This window comes from Aspergillus steynii (assembly GCF_002849105.1).
Source record: "Aspergillus steynii IBT 23096 chromosome Unknown P170scaffold_7, whole genome shotgun sequence".
Lineage (NCBI taxonomy): Eukaryota > Fungi > Ascomycota > Eurotiomycetes > Eurotiales > Aspergillaceae > Aspergillus > Aspergillus steynii.
This window is the reverse complement of record NW_020194404.1, coordinates 2,249,020-2,271,675: the sequence shown is the minus strand read 5'-3', so window position 1 is coordinate 2,271,675 and position 22,656 is coordinate 2,249,020. Positions and strand designations below refer to the sequence as shown.

Genomic DNA, 22,656 nt, shown 5'->3' with positions numbered 1-22,656 from the left:
CTCTTGCATTTAGGTCTCACTAGACCTCATCATATCTCTACGGCGTTCACTACTGGAGCGGTGTTTGGTTTTATTGTTCTCTTTTTTCGTTTTTTGTACAGGATCTGTTTTGTTCCATTTATATCCCGTCTTGTTTTTGTTTTTGATGAGCATCCTTCCTGACCATCTCATTCTGTCTGTCCGTATTGTCTTAGAAGGTCGTGGACAGCATCTTTTCTTATAACCTCGTCTTGCCATTCCTAACTACCTGCTTCTAATCCCCGTCTGTATATACGGTTGGATCTGGATATAGAATCTCCGTGGCTAGGAAGTGATTGGTATTCTTACTTTACCCATGTATGCAGATCAGAACGGATTATAGAGTTGATTATACACATTCATACATACTAAGGACCCTTTTCCCTCCTAATAGCAAACAAATACCGTATACATACATGGTTATATTACAAGATATGATGGTCTAGATAGGTCCGGTCACCACCAGTTAGGTCATCGAGGAACCGGACCAACTCGAACCGTTGCTCGATCCAACAACTTGGCCGTTTGAGCTTTCTTGTCCGCCTCCTTCTTCGCCTGCTTTAATCGTGCGTCTCTGGCCGTCTCGAATCGCTTTATCCCTCCGAAACGGATCTTCGTGATCATATCGGCCGCCTGGCCTTTTGTGATCTGGGCCGTCGGCTTAAACTTCTTCTTGACGAGGGGGACGCGGTTCAGTAAGTCAATCTGCACCTTGGTGGCTGGGAAGCGTCGCCAGGCCTGACTGTTGGAGATTCGGCGTTCGGGGAACACGGACGCGACGAAGGTGTCGGCGGCGTGGACGGCGGTTTCGAAGTCCTCGGCCTCGGCAACGAACCGGGGCCGGGTGAACAGCTTCTTTTCGGTCTCGGGGGTCTCGAAGCGCGCGACGTGGTGGATTTTCCACGGCGGGTCGGGGAAGCCGTGTTCCGCGGCGCTGTCTTTCTTTTCGATGGCGACCCAGCCGAGCTGGTCGCTGATGATGTAGCGGTCTTGGCCGACGCGGACCCACGAGTAGGGACTGATGGAGCGGATGTGGCGCTCGTGTTTCATGTCGAGGATGAGGTCGTAGACGGTGTCGTATTTGGTGAAGGCGAGGGTGAAGTCGTCGCCGGGGTTGGATTGATCGGAATCGGGGTCGGGTTCTGGGGTCTCCTCTGGTTCGGTGGGCGGAGGGGCTGCGCGGCTTTTCAAGTCGTTGGAGCTTTCTTTGTTGAGAACTTCGTCGGGATGCAGGCCAAAGAGAGTTGGGGTGGAGATAACTCCCGTGTCCAAGGTGGACACCATGTCGATGATGTGGCAGTCCTTCTTGTCGGGGTAGAGGCGTAGGCCTCGGCCGATCATCTGGATGAGAAGGTTCCGAGACCGCGTAGGCCGGGCGAGCAGGACGCAATCGACGTTAGGGATGTCCGTGCCTTCGGTGAACAGGCCGCAGTTCAGAAGGACAGGGAACTCTCGATTCCTGAAGTTTTCCAGCTGTTGGTCACGCACTTTCTTGTCAGTTTTCCCAGTGATGTACCGCGCATCGACTCCGATTTCGCGGAATGCCTCGGTGAGGCGCCTGGCATGTTCGATATCAACACAGAACACCAAGGTGGACTTGCGATCCTGCGCGTTGGCAAGCCATGCGCGCACAGTGATGCTGTTCGTGACATCAGTGTTCACAGCTTTGGAAAGGGATCCCACGGCGAAGTCGCCGAAATTGTCCTTTCTCACGCTGGACAGGTTCGCCTGCGACTGTACGGTGGTGAACACCGCGTTGGCGAGCCATTTATCGTCGATCATGTCCATGTAATCCTTGTGATAGACGATGTGGTCGATAGCGCTCCCCAGCTTCAATCCGTCAAATCGCGACAGCGTCGCCGACACGCCGACAAGCACGGGGGAATCCGGGGACGTCTGGTTGAGTCCGAAGTAGTCAAGTACAGTGCGGTAAGACGGCGCAACAATGTGGTGGGCCTCGTCGACTAGGAGAAGCTTGAAGAAGCTGGGATCAAACTTATGGATCCGATCGCGGGATGCCAGACTGCGAACCGATGCGACGGTGATGTCCGCATCACCCCCGGCCTGTTCATTTCCCATTTCGATCTCGATTCTTTTGTCGGGACCATAAGCGAGCCGACAATGCCGGTACGCTTGTTCAACAAGTTCACGACGATGGACAAGGATTAGAGTCCGGTCTCTGTTTTTACCCCGCGGTGGGATGCGTCCAATGAGTTGTGTAAAGATTACCTAGTGCATCAGGAAAGGGAACGAGGTCAGTGTGGGACGGACGACCATTTTCTGGCATTTGTAGGTTCATTCATACTAACAGTTTTGCCGGAGCCTGTCGCCAAGGAGACCCCCAGTCGCCTGTGGCCTTGCTCCACGTGTGTCAAGACTGACTGTATGCATTCTTCCTGGTAGTCGCGAAGAACTATAGCATCGTCAGGTGGAGCTGGAGAAGTTGCCGTAGATTTGAGGCGGACATATTGCTTCGGCAGCGTGTGGGCTACCAAGCGCGGTCTCACAGGTGCGCGAGGGCGGAACAGAAGGCGCGAGATGGGAATGAGTCCCAATGACCGACATAAGCGCTCCATCTATTCCCAATGATGGATGCCATGAGCAACAACGAAGGTCGAAGAGTCGCGGTTGCCGAAGACCCCAAAAGGTTAGACGCAAACCGGGCAAACAAGGCAAACAGGACAAACACCCGTTCTTATCAGATATCTTTCCGCCGATCATCTCGACGTCGCGGAACAATTTCTTCGTTTGCTTTTGCTCCGGAGCATCCCAACGGCTACTTGCTTCGTACGATGTTTTCTTGATCGGTCTGATGCCGGGCATGTTTCCGACGCTTGTTTCAAGTCCATGTATTTGGTGCGACGCCTCCGCGGACCTCCCTCCTCCCGACCATGAGCAGTTCAAGCCTTTACGAGCCCGAGGAAGACGAAGATGCATCTGATTCCGACTTCGCCGTCAAACCAGTGTCGCGAAAGAAAGCCCCTCCTTCATCCCCGCCCACCGACGGGTTGCGACAATTCTCTCCGGCTGACCAGGATGGGCAATCTCCGTTTGGTTCAACTTCCCGCAGCAGCATAGGCACACGATCTCAGGCGCTCCAGCGCCTTCGTATATCGTTACCCAAGGAATCGATAGAGACTTACGGGAATCTCCTGGATACGACATTGGACGAAAAGTTGCCCAGCACTACGGATGAAAATGCGACCACGCACAAAAAAGGCGACGATTACAAAGGCATTGTCTTATGGACACCGCAAGAGAAGAAAGTATTCTTCAATATACTGGACAGAAAGGGCAAGAATGGGGTCAGGGAGATTGCCCAGGCGATTGGGACGAAGTCAGAACTGGAGGTGCAGGAGTACCTCAGACTTATACACAAGGGTTTGGAGCACCAGCATCTAGTAGATCGACATAGCAGATCGGTCATCCTGGGGGAGATCCCCGCAGCGGCCGAAGTCAGCCGAAAATGCTGCCAAGCGCTCGATGGGTATGCGGAACTACTGCAGCTCGAGGAGCAACACTCCGAAGATGTGGCTGGGCGGAAGAGGCATCGTGGTATGTGGATCATCAATGAGGATGCTGCGGCGGAATTGGACGAGCAGCCTCAGCCACAGGATGAAGCCTTTGCCTCAGATACCAGCATTCACCACACAGCTGGGCTATTGAACATAAAGTCGTGGATTCGTCTCTCAGAGCGGTTTTTCATGAACTTCGGCGGCCCGAGGCTCGAAGACAACTGGGTCAACGTAGCTTTCGCCGATGAGACGCCCTCGGTTACCGCGGACGCTTTCGCGGATTTCTACTCTCTGGCAGTAAGCGTGACGCGACGTTTGATTCATTCGGCGCTTTTCTTCGCCATGTCCCGACTGCAAAGCATGAGAGACACCGGTAATCCCAAGGCGAAGGTGATTAAATCACGCGATGTTCAGACCGCGCTGGACGTGCTGAACATGAAGCATGATCGCTTCGACTACTGGGTAGGATTGGCGCGAAGATGCAACTTGGATGTGGCCGATCTTCGCCATCGCAAAGGCTGGAACTCCGTCCGTATGGATTACAACGAGGTCGAGGATATACTATCTGACAGGGTCCCGCTGGATCCCGAGCCCGGGGGAAGAAGTGCCTCGGCGCACAAATCGCAGGAGGTTATTGGCGGCGATGAAGAAGACCGGGATTCAGATGATGCCAGTGATAATGGTTCCGCGGTGTCATCGAATCTGTCCTCGCCACTGTCAGATGAGGAGGAGCCTCTGCCCGAAGATCCAGAGGAGGATCATGCAGAACAGGTTGACCAGAAAGCGAACCATTTGGAAGAACAGCAGCTATGGGAAATCATGGGCCAGTCACCACCCGCCTCTCTTCACTCGCTCATCGCGAAGGACCGCAAGCGAGGTTCGAAGCTGCGCAAGCCACCTGGGGAACGCAAGACACCTGAAGAGCTGGTCGACTGGCGTAATAGGACTCTATACCGGGGAGACTGGGAGGAACACGGCAACGGGGTGATCGATATATACGAAGACATATCCGAACACCGACGGAAGCGCCGTCGTCTCGAACAGCCCGCTGTGCCTTTGGACCCATCGGACTCATCAAACGATGAGATTTCCGGTTCTGGGTCCAATTCCGACTCTGATGACGATGTTCAAAATCATGAAGAGGCTCAGGCAGATTCAAGCGCAGATGAACCTGATGACATGGAAGTGGACAGGTCACATCACGCCTCTGAATATCCTCCACAATCAACCTCCCCGCCCCTCAACCATTATGAAGACCAAACTCCTTTAAGCCCAGAGAACGGAAACCCGCTTTTTACCCAAGACAAAGACTTCACACCCGACCTATCAACACTCCAACAACACCCCCAGGTCTCTCTCGCAACATCATCCCCTTCGCCGGTCTCTTCTCCCTCTAAATCTCGCTACATCTCCAGCAAACCCAACCCCTATCATTACCAACACGGGGACCATGCGCCCTCTTCGAATTCCGAAGATGATCTCCCTGTCAACCACGAAGAATCAAAACCATATTCATCCGAAGACGAGGACGATCAGGACGGAATACCGCTGTACTCACACCCGATGAGTCCGACTGACTGGCCGACGGAATAAGATTCCGTTCGGTCCGTTCCCACCCCCTGCACCCCCCCCCCTTCCCTCCCTAAGGGAAGCTTGCTTTAAGCGTTGGATATCCCATTTTTTTTCTCATTATTAGTCGTGATGCCACCGAACTATGTGCCATTTGCATCAGCGCTGCTGATCTATAGACGGGTCTGTCGGGTTATTTCTGATTTATCCTGATGTGCATTTTGGTATAATTTGATATTTACCAGGCTTGGATATATATGGCCTTATTTCTTTTCGGGTTATCTACCATCTATCTATCTACTTTCGGGATATTGGAATCCATCATATCATATCTTACACAAATAGCTACTAAATAAATCCCTACAATAAAATGAAAAGTCCATTTAAATAACTGAATAAATTGATCGCGAACAGACTCTAAACTCCGAGACGAGCGCCTTTTCCTAGCAGCCCAGACGACAAGAAACATAGTAATAGAAAGAAGAAAGAGAAAAGAGATAACCACAAAACCCAAACCCCATGGCGACCGTCCGTCCGTCCATCACCCAAACGGCCTTTCCCCAATCAAACGCATCCCATTTCTCAAACTGCCCAGCCATCCTGATGCGATAGAATAGTAGATACCCAAGGATAAGGTATTGTACAATACATGGGATATTATAATGAAATCAACTTAAGAAAAGATAGAAAGAAAAAGATTTCCAGCCAGATCATAGCAGAAAGAGAATGAAAAGAGAAACAGATGTACTGATTATGTCTTTTTTTTTGGCATTTTCGGTTTCCATCTGGTGGGATGGTTTGAGTTGAACGCACGTCCATTAAAAACATTTCATTTCATTCTTTGTTTTTGCTTGCGGCATTACAGGTCCAGCGTCTTGTAGTCGGCGCCAGTCTCGGCACTTAGGGGCTGAGCATTGGCTCGGGCTTCACCAGTGCCAGGCTGGAAGTTGAACCGGCTGCCAATGCCCATCGTGGCGGCGTCGGCAATCATGTGGTTGGCCTCCTCGCCGGGTCCCTTCAGAGTGACGGCCTGCAGGGTATCTTGGACTTCCTTGACTCTCTTCTTGAAGGCCATGCGGTCCAGGAAGAGCTGCTGGCGAGCCAATTCAAGCTCGCGGCGCTCGGCTTCGATGATCTCCTCCATCTCGTTGAATTGTTGCAGCTTAACTTCGAATTTCTGCAGGGTGACGTTGACGGCGGCAGAGACCAAGCGCGTCATCTCGCGCTCTTCGTGCGAGGCAAGAGCACCGGCACGGGCAGCCGAGGCGGCGAGAGCGACGGTAGGCAACGAGGACTTGGACTGGCCTTCGGAGGTGGTGGACTCCACCATCTCTGCAGGCGCGTCCTCTCCCACATCCATAGAGTCCTCGGTCTTCACACCGGCGGTACCCTCTTTCTCCTTGCCCTTGTCTTGGCTCTTGTCATCTCCGGAGCCCTTCTCGAGCTGCTTCCGGAGCTCCTTGCGGATTTCTTCGACGGAGCGGCCGGCCGCGGCAGCCGCCACGGCGGGTTCGGCCATCTGGGCCAGGAAGGCAACTACCGACAGGACGGGGTTTTCGGCCTGGCTGATGGGCTCTCGTCCGGATCCTGCCCGCACCTCCGGTACGTCATCGATGTACTTGTCTTCGATTTCCAGTTGCAAGAACTTCATCACACACTCTTCCCGCGTCCGGGTACCGACATGGCCGGCAATCTGCTCCCAGTTGTCGTCGAAGTTCTCCAGTCCCTCAAGAAGGAGCACAAGTTCCGCATCGGACCAGGGTGCGTCCTTGTCGGGAACAACAGAGTACCCGTTGTCTTCGAGTTTGACGAAATCCGAGGCACTGTGGGTGTTGGGCATCCGGCCCTGTAAGAAGCAGTTGGGGCACAGGTCGTACTTCGAATCCGACGTGGCCGTATTGGTAGCCGGTGTCGACTTGGCGTAGTGGAATCGGAGGCGTGTGCAGTTGATGCTGCAAGAGAAGCAGTAGAACTTCTTCCGAGGGTCCTTGGCCGCGGATTCAATCGCCTTCGAATCCGCCGCCGTTCCGTTGGCACCAGAGCCCTCTCCGTTTGTTTGCTTCTCCTGATCCTCGGCGGCAGGAGTGATCTCCTTGCCCTTATCATCGTAGACGTTGCGCCGGATCTCCAGGTTCAGATCGGCCTTGGGTGCGGGGGTAGCCGATGCGGCACGGTCGGTGGCGGACAGAGGCTTTCCAGGCTTAACGAAGTGGTTCGGACCGGGCTGGAACGGCTGAAGGCCTCGGGGTGTGTCAGCAACGACACGGAAATGGCCAGTGAATGGAGGTCCGATATTCGACGGCCGGGTTTGGGGGTCCACCTGGGTAGAAAGTAACGTGTTAGCGAAACCTCGTCTTAGAACTCACAAACCCATATATACTCACTTGGTAGTTGATCAGGCCCCACTGCTCAAGGAACGAGTGAAGACGCATGATCGCACATACGTCTCCCGCAAGATTGCGGCGACACGCGGTGACTGTGAGATACTCGATGGGGTTCAGTCGGTAGGTGTTGATCATGAAATCACGGTAGTCCTTGTAGACGGCGGGCGTCTTGCTTCGGTTTCTACCGTTGAAGAACTCCGCAAGCGCCTTCTTCTCGATCGGATGAATCGTGTGCATGTCGAACCATGTGGAATAGCTGGGGAGGATGATGGCGTGTGTCTGCGAAACGAGTTGTGAACGCGCGGAGTTCTCAACCGACGTTTTGCCCTGCGCGGGCTGCTCATCGGTCGGACCCTCTGCGCCCGACTGAGCGGCAGGGTCAGCGAGCTCGTCGCTGCCATCGTTCTCTTTCTTCGGCTCGGTCTCGGTGCCGCCCATCTCCTCGTCTTCAAGTTCGCCATCGGCATTCTGCGGCTTGGGGGAGGCGGGGGCATCTAACGGGTTATCAGTTCCTGAATCATTCTTGTCAGGAGATTCTTGACGCGATTGCGATTCTGGGCATAGGTTTGCGAAAGGTTGGCACAGTCCATGCGTTGCTGTCAGGGGTGGCGGAGAGAGGATCAAAACCCACCGGAAGCATTGATCACATCACCAGGGGCATCTTGGCCGGTGGTGCCTGCGAGAGAGTCATCGGCAGCGCCGCCGGAAATGACAGGGTTATCCTCCATCCTGTGGTAATGATGTGAAAGGATGGATATGGAGGTCGCGGACGACGGCGAGCAAGGGTCTTTGCCTGGCGCGAGCCGACGTCAATGGAGAGGGAGAATAGAGGAGGGTGCGGAGGCAACCCTTTCAGTGAATGAAGAATCAATGGACGGAGCAGGCAGGGAGTCCGGGATGAGTACGGAGTAACACCATACGACAGACTGGCGGAGCAGAGGATGGGCTTGGGGGTGTCACCAACTCGTCGCGACACGGACGTTTCGCTCCAAAAACTCGCGCCAAGAGCCTCACGTGCGCTAGCCCGGTCGGGACTAGCGCCGCATCGATGACCTCCACGTCGTCTCCTCTTGTCCTCTTGTCCTCTTGTCATCTACACTGCCCATCGATGGTCGTACGATTCTCTTTCTCCTAGCCTTTAGGCAGAATCAATTCTAGTCATCAACGTGCACTCGGATTGAAGCCTTGCATGGCCTACATACTAAATTCAACACTACATGAGTGACTGTTGAACCGATCATGCGGAGACTTAAGACACATCATTCAATCACTATTCGCAAAATTAATTACAAAGAAACGCAAATCTCAATATGAACATCAAAAAACCAAATCTTCTCTACAACCAGGGTGCAACTCCTACTTGTGGCTCTCAGCCGCCGCTGCCCTATCCTTCTGAGTCTTGGCGATAGCAGGTCTAGCATTCAGCCTCTTCAACCAGGCATCGAGATTCGGGAAATCCTTCTCCAGATCGATAGCATCGCCAGTAAATCTGCCCATGATCCCAAACCACGGCAAAAACGCCGCATCCACGTAGCTGAACTTGCCACCGACCAGCCACTCGCGACCCTCCAGGAACTTATCCAGCACTCCAGACACCCTCTTGACCTCATTCAGATAGCGCTCCTGCGCACTGGGAATCTTCTCGGCGTGGTGAACCGAGAACCACACGAACTGGCCGAAGTACGGCCCCTGGCCGGACATCTGGAAATGAAGCCACTGCTTCGCGTGGAAGTATTCGGGCGTGCCGGGCTCGAAGCTGACTGTGCGCTCCTTGTCGTACGTCTCGACGAGGTATTCGAGGATCGCCCCGGACTCCCACAGCGTGATGTTTGTGTTGGGGTCCTCGATGGCAGGGAGCCGACCGTTGGGGTTCACGGAGATGAACGGCTCTTGTTTGATGGCTGCGCCGTGGAGGAACCTCGTCTCGTAGGGGATGCTGAGCTCCTCGAGGACTGCGACCACTTTCCATGGGTTGGGGCCAGAAGGATGGATGTAGAGGACAATTGGCTTCGGAGACATGATTCTCGCGTGTGGTATAGTCTGGTTTGGTCCGGTCGTAGTGGAAATCGTAGTGCTAAGTGCTAAGCAGTAGAGACGGCGAAGAAACGAATTGATTCTGGATTCTAATCTACCATCACAAAGACATCCAGCACAGTCACTTATATAAACACCCAATCTCACTCTTAATAATGAGTTCCTCAATCTTCCAACATCTTCGATCGTGATACTCTCAACGCACTCGGCATCGCGTAGGCCCGAAATCCGAAGCGCTGATAAACGATAAACTCCGCCGCAAGGCTGGGACGCTAAAATGGCCTGCAGTCCAAGAAAACGGACACATAGCATCAGCCACAGCTCTGAGGGCTAATTAGTCAGTCATGCGATTTCGTATGGAGTGACCTCATGCCAAGCATCCTCTAAAGCAGATTATCGGGATTCGTGATGTGAGGATGATGATTTGAAATCCGGTGCTATTGTCAGCCGTTGAGGGAAGGTGACATGGTGGTGGATAATCTGATAGATCGTCGGTGTGCGTGTATGTATCGCGATCGATCCTGATCGGTACGTCATGACTGATCGTCTTTTAATGCGCGAATACCTGAGGGCTTTTGCATCGGTCATGGTTGTTAGAAATTGATTTGTTTGGGATGGAGGTCTAATTTCGCAGAAGTTGCTTGGCCTTAAAAAAGGTGGCATAGGGTTCACAAGATGAATTTATTATTTACAAAAGTCAGTGAAGCTGTTAACGAGGTGACCTGCCTGTTTAAACAATTCTAGGTTGTACAAAATAGTCTGCAAACTTCAACCTCTAAATCTAAACATGAGAAGCTGCCGTCTGAGAATTTAGCGACAGCTCCATAGGTGACGTCGACTTCGGTTCGCTGACGCTCCCAGGAGCCGACTTCAACTCCGACCCACTGTACATCTCATACTCGGTCAAGGGGTATTTATCCGTATCGTCACCAGAGCGCCAATTCTCAGGTCTAGCAGAGGAGACAGATTGTTTATTCCGAGTGCCATGGGAATGGGAGTTCTTGAGGGTGCGAACAACGCCCGCCAGACTCGACGGGATCTCAAACCAACGCAAGAAGACCTTGACGGCGGGCAGACTCGAGCAAATGGCTGCGATAAGCACCTCCAGGAGGCCGAAGAGCCAGGCGTACCAAGCCTCCCAGGAGGCGTCGTAGGTGGCGTAAAACAGCCGCCAGACGAAATAGATCCGGACACCGGCGACGACGGCAGTGAGATAGCCGAGCGCGAAGATGGCATTGAGCGCGACCTTCTGTCGGAGAGGAAGCTGGAGTTTCCAGCATAGCCAGGCCGGAAGACTGGTAGCGATCAAGTCTTGGGCGAGACTGATGCCCGTAGCAGCGAAAAGGTGGGCCGCTTCGTCGTAACAGGCCCATTCGTTCGTCTGGGACCAGACGGGGTCGGCCTGGAGCCAGAAGGCCTTGAAAGGGCGGCACGAGACAAAGATGACGACGAGAAAGGCGATGCTGTAGGCGATGACGGATGCAATACTGATCCAGATAATGGTGATGAAACGGGGCGAGACCGTGCGCACGCCCATGCGACGGTAAAAGAGCAGCACCGAGACCTTGATAAGACTCGAGGAGACCACATAAAATATCTCACTGGCGACCGCAAGTTTCCGCTCGCTGACAAGTATAGGCAGCGGGTTGTCCCACACGTGGTGGTTTTGGCCATATTTGTAGGCTCCTGAGGCTCGGGGTAAGCGATGGTTGGGGCTCGATGGAATGCGATCACATTCTTACCAAGGGGAATGGTAATGATCAGTCCTAGGGTGGGTATCTTTTCAGTGGTAGTCAGTAACCGCTCTAGAAAGGATTGGCACGTGCAAGCTTCTTACAAGGCTCAATGCGATCAAGACATCATCCAGTCCTCCTGTTCTTTGAATTCCACAGCGCGCCCATAGTCGAACACAGATCAGGATGAAGGCAAGGCTTCCTAAAACGGCCGGCACTATGATGGCTCCCGGTCCATGGGATTCGGGATTGACGGTATTTGCCGGTGGCCAGGATTCAATGACCGAGGGCGGCGGACGAATTCCCCCTGGCATTCTGGTAGGTGAATGGTGGATTGAGTACAAGCACGAGTCAGCATGAAGGGAATTGAGCGCTTAAGCCCAGCAGAGAACCAGTCCGGCAGAGGCCTTCCATCCCTGTAGATATATGGCATGATTTCCTATACGTAAAATCAACGGCGGTTCAACTGGGTCCAATCTAAGGTAGCTGCAATCTAAATTGAACACAGACCGTGGATCTGTGGAACTCAATTTGTGATGGATCACCCCAAAAAAGATCGATGAAGGCATCATTTGTGGCGAATTTTCAGGGCCAAATAGACTGCTGAAGTCTGCCTATAGGGTGTTTGAGAGGGGGATCGACGAGCCCAAAATTGAGTCTGATGAAAGTGAACCTGAAACCTTCAGGGTTCAGGGTCAGAAAACAAAGACTGGCACCTGTCATTTTTCTCCTCGTCGGTCCGATCATTCGTGGACTAGACAGGGGGTGGAGACTTCGTGGGCGTTGGAACGTCTCCAACGGTCTTCCCAAGATTTCCACATCCGGCTGTCAAAGAGGTCCTTTTTTTCTGCATTGACCCCCTTTCCTCCGGTCGAGCGGGTGTCTGTGTCAAATACAATCATGCAAGTAGCCTCTCTTGGTCCTTGCGGTGGCCCAAGCACCTCGAGGAATGAGAGTTCAAGGTGGATTAGGGCTAGATTTGATCAAATGTCGATCAATCATCCAATGAGGACCCATCAGGCTATATCCGGTGTTTGGACGTGGGAATCTCCACCTCGCGGGCTCCTTGAGTTGCGCGGAAAGCACGGGATTCCTTAATCGTGTCCGAAGGAAGCCTTTTCCATCGGAAAATGTTACATAACACGGTCGTTCTCCTCATCCTCCAGGATCAATCGACCAGAACCGTTGCCTTAAGCATAAAACTCTGACCAGACGTTCTTAAAAACAGGGCGTGACAGGATTGTGTCACCCAGCGTGGCGCCAAGGTTGCCGCTCCTGAGCCCAGGAGTTAACTGTGAAGCAGCTCCCTGGAAGCTTAGGGTAACTCGAAAATGGCACTGTGCATATGACGGGGGTTTCAAAGTCGTCTCAGCATCCCAGCAGGTGTAAATTGAGGTAGATGGATCACAGTCGGCGGCCGGAATAACCTCGGGGAGATCACCACAAAGTTTGATCGATTGGTTGAAGATTTCGGGCCTTTAAAGTTCTCAGATACGATGCGATCCAGTCGATCGCTCTGCTGCATACGCACTCTATTTGTCAGGTTCGCTGCACCTCTGTAGTCAATCAGTCTGCGTTTCTTTTCTCAAACTGGTCTCTGAGTTCTCTGGTGAGCCCTGTAAGGCCAATTCAGGCAGTCAGCGTCGTCGGATTATATTCTAGCGATTCATGAATGATTTGCTCCATCTTATGCTTTCTTCGTTTTCCCTCACTTAGACTTTGATGGTCCTCTGGGTAGGCCCTTACAGAAGGAAAGGAGGTTTGAGAACACTACGGAGTAGAAGGCAAAAGAAAGGCGGACGGAAAGCCGCGGCCAAAGACATTCCGTGACCTCAAGTACTCCGAGTGTCCGGCCATACACCATGAGATCACCCTGGCAATCCTCGTGATGTTGACTCCCTTCGGACTAAATTATAAATATAGTCAATCAAGGTGATATTCGTTATTCATCATCATACCGAATCACAATGATCATCGCCGGTCTAGTCTAGGAAAACGCTGAAAATCCTGTTGTCGGAGTAGTATTCGGAGTTCGGAGTGGCCCTGCAGAGGCTGTCGGAGTAAAAAAAGGGCACGATCTGGGATTCTCGGAGTCAGGAATTGATCAGACCAGCAGGTCTAGACCGACTTTTTCATTCCGACATGCCATCAAGGGGGAAGCCCCCGTGCACCACGAGTCTAGTCGAATATACTCCGTAGATGTAAGCAGTGCATCTAGACATGTACGAGAATCCGCGTCATTCAGTAATATCCGACCGCAAATGGCGTCAATCCATCGTCGGCATTGAGTCATTTCTGAGTCGATACGATCAACGCGATGCTTGAATGGGACAGCGCACTCGGACTAGGCCCGTGAAGGATGACTCCCAAGAGCGATCGTTTCTTTCAATTTGAATCTTAATTTCAGCCACCGTGGCAGCGCATGCGTACTCCCAGCCCTATTTGTGCTTAGCGAACAAGGGAGTTCCACCGCGGGCTCCCAAAACGGTGTCCGACCAGCGACATCGGGAACTGCGTATCAGATGGATGCCTTCAAGGCATCAAAATCAAATCAACGATCTCGCTCGCCAAGGCGGTTCAGGCAGCGTTCTGAGTCAAGGCAGACGCGCCGTTGATGGGGTTCGTGTTGTTGGGCGCGCCCTTCGCATGGCAGCAACTACTCGAACAGGCAAGTCAGTGGACCAGACACGAGGCATCTGTAAAGGCCGCTCGTATATATGGAGTATGGTCGACGCATCTAGACGTCTTGGACAATGCTAAGCCTTTGTGGTGTGCTGTGGGTCATCAACTGACGTATTTGAAGCGGCCTGGCTTTTTTTTTTTTTTTTTTTTTTTTTTTTTTTTTTTTTTTTTTCCTTGCCTGAAACCAACTCCGTAGGGCGTCGGAGTAAAACCATGCGGTACGGAGTAGACAATGAAGATACTGCAAGTAGTCAACAGACTTGGTATATATAGACCTTGGATTTCCTCCAGATAAAGGTTTAATTTTCTGCATCATTCAACGCATCCCTCACTACCTGCATCAGAATCAATCAAATCCTCTAAGATTCTCGAAAGCATCCTCTCTATCTACATCTACATCTACATCGCAATACTCCACAACCACCACAAGTATACCAACCATCTTTGAACCTCAACCTCCAACCAAAGCCAAAATAATACCTTTCAAATCCGATCCTCCAAAATCAAACAAAACATCTACAATGGCCGCCTCTAAGACCTCCTTCGATACCGCCTCCACCTACTCTGTCTCCTCCACCGCGACAACCCTCAAGGGCGACGCATCCAAGAAGAAGTGGTTCTCTCTGAAGAAGAGCGACGGACCCAGCAAGTCCATGCCAACCAACAAGTCTGCCGAGCGGGCGGCCGAACGGGCTCTACACAACGAGGCCGTGCTCGCCTACCTCTCCAACCGGTGATCAGAACTGTGATTGTCAGTGAACTCCGAGAAGGAATTCCGACTGAGTAAAAAATGGGTTAATGAGACTTACGGCTACTGGAGTTTGGGATACTTGGTTTTCTTTCGAAATTGTCTTTTATATAGAAGCATGCGAGGTCTTTTATGTATTTTGTTATTTAATTAGTACTAATGATAGTGGCTGGAATTTAATTCAAGTTTCGCATTGAACCTGTCCCGATATATAAGTTCAGTAGTACTGTAGAGTGGTCTATTTTGACCAGAAGTATCTTCTTTTATATAAATGCATCCACCTAGCCAATCATACCAATCCACCAAAGCAGTAATATAAGCCATGAATTGAAATTTTGTTTCAAGGGATGGGAAGAATGGAAAAACAAAAAAGTACATAGCAGTCTTTAGGGCTGGCAGTGCGATGGTAGTTTCTTGCCTGGATGGACCGAGCGGTTTATCTTGGTCAATCATGCAAAAGGAGCGATAGTTTTTGCAAAACTCCTGCACCCTCAAAAAAACAATTATTTATTTTGAAAATTGCACTGTATTATCGCAATATCCTAATAAATACTCTGTAATTTTTTTATTCGATTCGAATCGCTCGGCAAGCGTGTAGCCCTCATCAAAGCGTTTCGACAAAAACTACCACTCTGAGGGTCTCGGCGCCCTGGGGTCATGTGACACCCGTGTCTTTTTCTGGGAGCCCGCAGGAACAGTGCTTCCGTCTCCATGTCTCTCGGTCGGTGATCGCTCCTCCATACTCCGACACAGTACGGAGTTGACTGCCACTACGGTCTACAACTTCTCTGAACTGGTCGAGGCTACAATCAGCATGATCACAGATTGTTGATAAAACAAACAGAGTTGAGAAACATAGATGCTTTGTCACTTCATTGAATCCTGGCTAGCACTAACTAATGATACATGGCGCCTTCAATATTAGAGGGTCCTTTGATCGGACTAGAAAGATTTTCAAGGACATTCCTCTCCATAGATATCTGTGACATCAGAAAAGTCAGTATTCGCATACGGCGTTTGTCCAATCGTGCAGCCTCAAGCAATCCTTTCTCAAGTCGCTGCAATACGTCCTTCCAACAGCTGCGCTCATACTGAGCCAGCCCAACTAGTGCTGCCTTCTTCCTACCGTCGTCCGATGATGCACCGTTAATCTCGAGAGAATGACGGAGCTGGGATTGCCTTCGCTGCGGTGGAAAGGAATTCCAAAGCTTCATCCTCAATGCGTTGCGATCATAAAGCACTCGCTGCTTGAACAATGGCCTGCTCCCATGATAAAGCTGGCGCACCGAGAGGGCAACTCGATGAAATGTGTATCATTCCAGTTGTCTATGCGGTTTCAGTTCATTATTAGAACGCTTGGAGCCCGCTGGCTGGCTTGTGTTGTCTGTCGGTACGCTGTGAAAGGAGGCGGAACTCGTCCAAGCGACTATTGAAAGCAGGACTAGAGACCAGTTTCAAGAACTCATGTACCTGGTAGGTAAAGACGGCCAAAGCTTCAGCTCGTACAATTTCGACGCGCAGTCATATTTACGGGGACGAGTATACTTTCTAGTCGTTCTCAGATGTGTTAGGGCTATCGCAATAGATGGCAACTTGCGGCTGTTTTAGAGACAGGGTCCCCTCGATATCAAAGTGTCGTTCCACCATCGAACTTCCATTTTTGAAGCCAGCACCAGGGTTCCAGCTTTGATGATCCGATAGTAGGCAAATTTGAAAGCTAAGGGGTTTAATAAGCTGGGAAGATCCAACAAAGAAGGCGTCAGCAACAAAGAGCGACGGAGCCAATCAGCACGTCGCCATCTGGAGACCCCTTGAACCAGAATGAAATTCGACAGCTGATAATTTACTATCAAATAGGCTCTTCCCTATTCGGTTCAAAGTCCATATTTTGTACGACCTTTGCTGCCTGCCAGGCCTGATGCCTGTTGCTGTGCTGTCGACGCGTCGCGTAAAGAGCAAGACAGAGACTATATCTAGAAAAACATGAACTCTCAAATTCTAAACTCATCCACGATTCAAGTCGACTCTGCGCTTTTTGCAGTCAATTCACCATGGGATCAATTAGCACCAGCCACTCGGACGAGCAGCTTGCAAAGGAATACCCTAAAGGGTGGAAATTGGCTCTCCTCACGCTTGCCATCTGTCTGACTATCTTTCTGATTTCCCTTGAGTAAGTAAAATAATCTCGATACCTGAGTTCCTATCCACTAGATAAGCTAACATGACGATCTCCCTATCAGTTTCTCGATCATTGCCACGGCCATCCCCGCAATTACGTCTGAATTCCGCAGTTTGGAGGATGTTGGCTGGTATGGGAGTTGTGTGTTGGTCGTGTCCAGCGGTAGAGATCACGACTAACACTGATTCTAGCATATCTTCTCACGACAGCGTCTTCGCAGCTACTTGTCGGAAAGTTCTATTCCACAATGGGCATCAAATGGGTCTTTTTGGTCGCACTCCTCGTGTTCGAGGTCGGAAGTGCCATTTGCGGCGCAGCACCCAATTCTGTATCCCTGATCCTTGGACGAGCCATTGCTGGCTGCGGTAATGCCGGTCTGCTCTCAGGTGCGCTCCTCATCTTGGCTCACAGTGTACCACTCGAGCGACGTCCGTTATTCACGTGAGCTAGCCCATCTCTCCATGGGGAGATATAACATAAGCTGATTCTTGTCTAGTGCCCTAACTGGCGGTACATATGGCGTTGCTGCCATTGCTGGGCCTCCGCTTGGTGATGTCTTCACGGACAAAGTTGTATGTCAATCCCATCCTTCCTAATCAGCTTGTCTAACAGGTCGAACAGTCATGGCGGTGGTGTTTCTATATCAACCTCCCCATCGGTTTAGTAACTTTCATCGTCGTGGCAATCTTTTTTCAGAACCCTAGCGTGCCCGATGCCCCAGCGTCCCGAACTCTGTTCGACCGTGTCAAGCGTTTCGACCCTCTGGGAACCATCCTTTTCATGCCAGCTGTGATCTGCCTCCTTCTGGCCCTGCAGTGGGGAGGTGCCAAATATCCATGGAACAGCAGCAGAGTCATTGCCTTGCTCGTCTCGTGTGGTATACTTCTTCTCGCCTTCGTTGTTGTGCAGTGCCGTGCCCAAGACAATGCCACCGTGCCGCCACGCATCATCAGGAACCGGACCATCTGGTCCTGTGCAGTGTACCAGCTATTCCTGGGCGCCGGCTTTTTCATTTTCGTCTACTACGTACCAATCTGGTTCCAAGCCGTCCAGGGGGTCAGCGCCATCGAGTCAGGGAAACGCACGTTGCCCATGCTAGTTGGGAACATCGTCGCGACCACCCTCTCGGGCATAGCCGTCGCCGCCGTCGGCCTCTACGCACCATTCATGATCCTAGGCACCATCGTCACCTCAGTAGGCGGCGGCCTGCTAACACTGTTCAATCCGAACACCAGCACGGCCGCCTGGATCGGCTACCAGGTCCTCGTCGGCGTGGGGATCGGCCTAGGATGGCAGCAACCCATCGTGGCCGTCCAAACGGTTTCCAGCATGGCCGACGTGCCCACCGCAACGGCCATCCTGTCCTTCTCCCAGACCATCGGCGGCGCAGTGTTCATCAGCGTGGCCCAGTCCGCGTTCACAAGCCGACTAACCCACGAGCTGACCGCTACAGTCCCCGACCTGGACCCCTTCGTGGTGCTGGACAGCGGCGCGTCTGATCTCGCCGGTCATGTCCCCAGGCAGTTCCTTTCGGCGGTTGTCTGGGCGTACAGCAATGGCTTGAAAAACGCCTTCGTTATCGACACCGTCATGGCTGCGTTTTCTGCACTGGGCAGTGCCTTTGTGGAGTGGAAAAGCGTGAAGGGGAAGAAGATCGAAGCTGGTATTGCTGCTTAGCTTTGAATAGACTACGACCTATCGAACTTCCCTAGATGGAACAGATAGAGCTAGAAATAAACATGATTCAAACGGTTTCTTTCCTCTGCCTGGCCTCAATTAATTACAGCGTATATACTTATGCTTAAAGACCAGCCATCAATTCACCCATGGAGATCGGTTTGCGCACAGCATTAGAGAATCCATCGTGGTATGTGACCCATGCCTTTCTCCCCGCCTTGGACGTCTCATCCTGCACGGTACCTTCTTGCGAGGTCTGCACAGGTGGTGTCGGCTCCTTGACGATTCGCCCGAAAAAGTCTCGCTTGACACCAACGCCATCCTTGGGCACTTTTTTCTTCGAATCGTCGGCGTCCCCGGATTTGCCGGCGACCTTTTTGCCAATCGCTGACGAGCTGAGGGCTTCGGAATGCTTTCGTGCCGTTTCCTTGCGATATTCCTGGTCCAGAACTTGACGGACGGCATACCGGACGGGTCCGGAGCTGCTCGAGCCGGGTAGAAGACCTTTCGTTTTGGAGAAGCTCACCAGTGAGTCGAGCGGTCTAGTTTCGTAATGTTAGTCAAGGGTGGATAGGAGCCAAAAAGTGTAGTGGTGGGTACTTACGGTTCCATTCGATAAGCAAATCCCCCATGTGCGCCACCCTCACCCTCCACGCGCACCTTTTCGAAGGTCACGCCCAGTCCTGTCATGGCACGGACGGCGGCCTGCACAAGAGCCCGTTCGCTCTCTTTCCGGACACTGGCCACGCTCCTCTGGTCTCCGTTTCCGCGGACAACCACGGGCTTCACATCGGGTGACAGCATTCGCATGAGGTTCGGAATGAGCTCGCCTATCAAGCAGTCTGTTGACCGGAACAGACGGTGTAGTGGGGCAGATAAAGACGACTGAAACCCTGTAATAATGGCGCGGTTCTGCTTCTGAGCTTCGAAAGCCGCAAAGTCTGCTCGGGGTCCAGAGAATGGATGTTCCTCCTCTTCCTCATCAGCATTATTAACACTCCGTTTGCCCTTAGAAGTCGCAAAGAGATGATGGAATGCTACAACCGACTGGCTCAGATACGGGCTGAGTTCCCAATCTTGAGACGAGAATACCTTGGATGAGACGGTGTCGTGAAAACTAAGCCATTCGTAAGCCGCATTAGGCTTCGAAAGGAACGTATCGTCCTGGTATGCTTGCAAAGGATAAGACGCAAAGCACTCGGAAACGCAGCGATCTTGGTCGCCACTAGCATCGACCATCTCGCGCAGCCGGTTGATGGCATGACGTTTTTTCAGATCTGCAACGCCCACGGGCACTTTTTCGCTATCATCGAAAGCATCACGGAAGGAATCCGTGCCAACGGGCGCATCTGCAAGACCTGCACCTTCTGTAAAAACGCGGTCGACAAGGTCGCGTACGCCTCCTCGGTTCAAACCCTTGAAAAAAGAGCCACCCCCTGAGCCTTCGCTCAAAACACGCTGCTCCAGCCAGCTCCTCGTTAGCCGAAGCGAGGCTTCGCTATCATATCTCAGCTTATGAGCGACCCATTCTGCAGCCACAAGGACGCTGCGGATGTCGCCCTCGGCCGTCCCGCTGTTTTTGACATTGCCCTGTTTCCTTCGCGCGAGGCCCCAGGATGCTTCACAGAGCCGTCTCACCCCGTCGTTGTCGGCCGGGATGCCTTCATTGACGAAGATGTTCTTCATTCGGGAGACAACATTCTCAAGCGGTGCCTGGCGAACATGGATAATTTCGGCAATGGAGGATGCCCTGAGCGGCCGTAGACTTGGGTGGTAGACATCGTTGCAGACCAATATGAGGGGCCGGAGAAATCGAAAATTATCACCTTTTCGTTTCTTACCGGTGGAATTTTGCTCAGAGCGCGCCGTGTTCTTTTGGTCGAGAAGAACAAGGTCAATCAACGCCTTCATAAAGCCTACCTCTCCACCGCCTCCTCCAGATCCACTGACCACTCCATCGACCTCGTCAACCACGACGCAGACCGGTCGCCCGACCTTTCGTACCTTTTGCTCACCAACCTCCACGTTCATGCCCTTAACATTCTCGGTACCGAGGGAATCTCTGATTCTACCCTTCACCACGTCTCTACTTCTTTCATCACTAGCATTGATCTCGAGGACTTCGTAGCCTGCCTGTCTGGCACAAACATGCGCCAAGGTGGTCTTTCCAAGACCCGGGGGTCCGCATAGCAGCAAGACCTTTCGGTGTGCTCGTTCGTTCTCTTCGTAACCATTGGCTGGCTTCTTCGACTTTTGTTTGGCGAGGTTTGGGTAAACAATGGGCTCCCAGCCCTTCAGCCAGCGCAAAACGGATCGATGCGTTCGTTCGTCTCCGATGAGCTCTGTGAACTTTCGAGCACGATACTTCTCAGTCCACATCGCTGTCGCGCTCTTCTTGCTTTTCCGGTTTGCTGAGGATGATTCAATCGACGGGTGTACTGGTGCCCCTGACGGTACCTTGGGGGTTTTTTCACGTTCGGGTTCCTGTGCCGCTTCGTCTAAGAGTTTATGGATATCGATGCCGTAGTAGCTTTTCTGCGCCCTCCCAGGGGCTGTCGTCGAGCGGCCAGCAATGAGCCTTTCGTAAGTGACCGGGGCTTTAGGCTTCTTCATCCAAACATTGTGGGTTTTGCCGGAGCAGGTCTTTATCTGCACTCGTCCAGACGCTTGTCGTGATGAATCAAGACCGGTAGTCTTTGGAACGGGTGTGTCTTGTACTGGATCGACGGTCGGTGTCTCTGCCGGTGTCGGATCGATTTGTGGTCTTTCAATGGGTTTAGGGAGTTCGACGAGTTCTTGTTCATTGGTTTCTTCAATCGCAAACTGGCTGGCGAAGTGCGCATCTCCGAACGCATCCATGGCATCTTCATCGTCATCCTCGTCATCTATAAATCCTCCCATCATCTTCTGCCTCTTGGGCTCTGCCGACGCCTGTTCATCGTTCTTCCTCTTCTGCGCATCCGGCGAGGGGGCACTGGATGGGAAGACGACCGGCGACGAAATAAACGGCATTTTGGCGACGGGAGGCGAAGACGGTAATGTCGGCAGCGGGGATCCGGCGCTTTGAATCAACGCTCTTCGATTCGACTTTGTCGGCGTATCTACTCGATGGTCAGCTTCCCCTCCCATCAGATTAAGATCAACCACACATACAAGGTCTGATATCCTCGTCACTCCGAAAACAATCCGACAGGTTCCACGCACGATGCTGGATGACAACCTTGTTGCGAGTCTTCTCCAATCGGTTGAGTTGCAGGGCTTCGAGCTCGTCGGAAAAGGATTCTGAGGGCGGCTCGATATCGTCTGGCGGGCCCTCCGAGTGAAGGTGGATAGCGGGATCAAAGGAAGGGGGAACGGAGGCAGGAGATGTCGTCATAAAAGGCGTTCAGATGGTCATGTTTCTCAATGGGTTCGAAGTCACTGATTGATGGTATTATCGAGTGGAGTAAGTTGGATTGATTGACCCTCCCATCTGGTATCTGGTTATCTCCCCGATTTGGCGATGCGACGCGCTCGACGCGTGGGGAGAGACGCGCTAGCCCGGTTTGGGATGTATTTCGGCCTTGCGGATCAGGCATTACTTTCTGCGCCGAAGTGAGGGGCTAGTCCTGTTTGGGAAGGTAGGCGGAATGGTTCCGGCATAGAAACTGTACACCAGTATACCACGATTGAGAGCTGATGAATATAGTCCTCTGCCGTACTTCTAGAAAGTATTTTAGGATGGCAGAATATATGACTCTCTTGTCTAAAGTAGGCTAAATAACTCAACACAAGATAGAAGCTTTCACGACGCCCGATTGCAGGCATTGCATTGCCTTTCAGAAGACACCGGGATCCAAACGTCATCAGCTGTATAGCAGATCCATGACTGAGCTATGGAAATAGTGCTAAGTTACATTATTCTAAGACGGCTCTTTGCTTGCGAAGCTCGAGATCAGGGAAAGCACACGGTGATATCAAGTTCCCGCTCCGCGGCGAGTCAAGAAGGCTTTATGCTTGGAACGAGTTATCTTATCTGATGTCGAACAAGGCTATGGGCAGAAGTCCTGTGACATTTCACAATGAAGAATAATACTATTGTGCCAAAGCCTATAGGCCACGATTACAGATGTTAATC

At 52.0% G+C, this 22,656-nt stretch overlaps 8 protein-coding genes across 8 annotated transcripts; 2 read left to right on the top strand and 6 right to left on the bottom strand.

Moving 5' to 3' along the window:
- Nucleotides 1-365: 365 nt before the first annotated feature.
- On the bottom strand, nucleotides 366-2,603 carry P170DRAFT_414904 (DEAD/DEAH box helicase). Its single transcript, XM_024847038.1, has 2 exons — nucleotides 2,328-2,603; nucleotides 366-2,247 (listed from the first exon to the last, which is right to left on the bottom strand). The coding sequence occupies exons 1-2, from the start codon at nucleotides 2,592-2,594 to the stop codon at nucleotides 490-492; spliced, it is 2,025 nt and encodes a 674-aa protein (XP_024701367.1). The 5' UTR covers nucleotides 2,595-2,603; the 3' UTR covers nucleotides 366-489.
- Nucleotides 2,604-2,764: 161 nt separating this feature from the next.
- On the top strand, nucleotides 2,765-5,424 carry P170DRAFT_439757 (uncharacterized protein). The gene has a single exon (XM_024849913.1). It carries the CDS (start codon nucleotides 2,910-2,912, stop codon nucleotides 5,124-5,126), a length of 2,217 nt encoding a protein of 738 aa, XP_024701366.1. The 5' UTR covers nucleotides 2,765-2,909; the 3' UTR covers nucleotides 5,127-5,424.
- Nucleotides 5,425-5,484: 60 nt separating this feature from the next.
- rscE (putative RSC complex subunit (RSC8)) lies at nucleotides 5,485-8,249 on the bottom strand. Its single transcript, XM_024849912.1, has 3 exons — nucleotides 8,118-8,249; nucleotides 7,487-7,998; nucleotides 5,485-7,422 (listed from the first exon to the last, which is right to left on the bottom strand). Exons 1-3 carry the CDS (start codon nucleotides 8,212-8,214, stop codon nucleotides 5,962-5,964), a joined length of 2,070 nt encoding a protein of 689 aa, XP_024701365.1. The 5' UTR covers nucleotides 8,215-8,249; the 3' UTR covers nucleotides 5,485-5,961.
- Nucleotides 8,250-8,719: 470 nt separating this feature from the next.
- P170DRAFT_439755 (glutathione S-transferase family protein) lies at nucleotides 8,720-9,652 on the bottom strand. Its single transcript, XM_024849911.1, has one exon. It carries the CDS (start codon nucleotides 9,503-9,505, stop codon nucleotides 8,843-8,845), a length of 663 nt encoding a protein of 220 aa, XP_024701364.1. The 5' UTR covers nucleotides 9,506-9,652; the 3' UTR covers nucleotides 8,720-8,842.
- Nucleotides 9,653-9,846: 194 nt separating this feature from the next.
- Nucleotides 9,847-10,190, bottom strand: P170DRAFT_439754 (uncharacterized protein). Its single transcript, XM_024849910.1, has one exon. The coding sequence runs from the start codon at nucleotides 10,106-10,108 to the stop codon at nucleotides 9,914-9,916; it is 195 nt and encodes a 64-aa protein (XP_024701363.1). The 5' UTR covers nucleotides 10,109-10,190; the 3' UTR covers nucleotides 9,847-9,913.
- A 111-nt stretch (nucleotides 10,191-10,301) lies between these two features.
- P170DRAFT_478983 (uncharacterized protein) lies at nucleotides 10,302-11,567 on the bottom strand (the record flags this gene model as incomplete). Its single annotated transcript, XM_024853611.1, has 3 exons — nucleotides 10,302-11,206; nucleotides 11,263-11,299; nucleotides 11,358-11,567. 3 exons carry the CDS (start codon nucleotides 11,565-11,567, stop codon nucleotides 10,302-10,304), a joined length of 1,152 nt encoding a protein of 383 aa, XP_024701362.1.
- A 5,167-nt stretch (nucleotides 11,568-16,734) lies between these two features.
- P170DRAFT_414892 (MDR family MFS transporter) lies at nucleotides 16,735-18,604 on the top strand (the record flags this gene model as incomplete). The annotated part of the gene is made up of 5 exons (XM_024847037.1): nucleotides 16,735-16,853; nucleotides 16,924-17,003; nucleotides 17,054-17,303; nucleotides 17,359-17,434; nucleotides 17,484-18,604. 5 exons carry the CDS (start codon nucleotides 16,735-16,737, stop codon nucleotides 18,537-18,539), a joined length of 1,581 nt encoding a protein of 526 aa, XP_024701361.1. The 3' UTR covers nucleotides 18,540-18,604.
- Nucleotides 18,605-18,663: 59 nt separating this feature from the next.
- On the bottom strand, nucleotides 18,664-21,551 carry P170DRAFT_365503 (putative sister chromatid cohesion factor (Chl12); the record flags this gene model as incomplete). Its single annotated transcript, XM_024844708.1, has 2 exons — nucleotides 18,664-19,081; nucleotides 19,144-21,551. 2 exons carry the CDS (start codon nucleotides 21,549-21,551, stop codon nucleotides 18,664-18,666), a joined length of 2,826 nt encoding a protein of 941 aa, XP_024701360.1.
- Nucleotides 21,552-22,656: the final 1,105 nt, after the last annotated feature.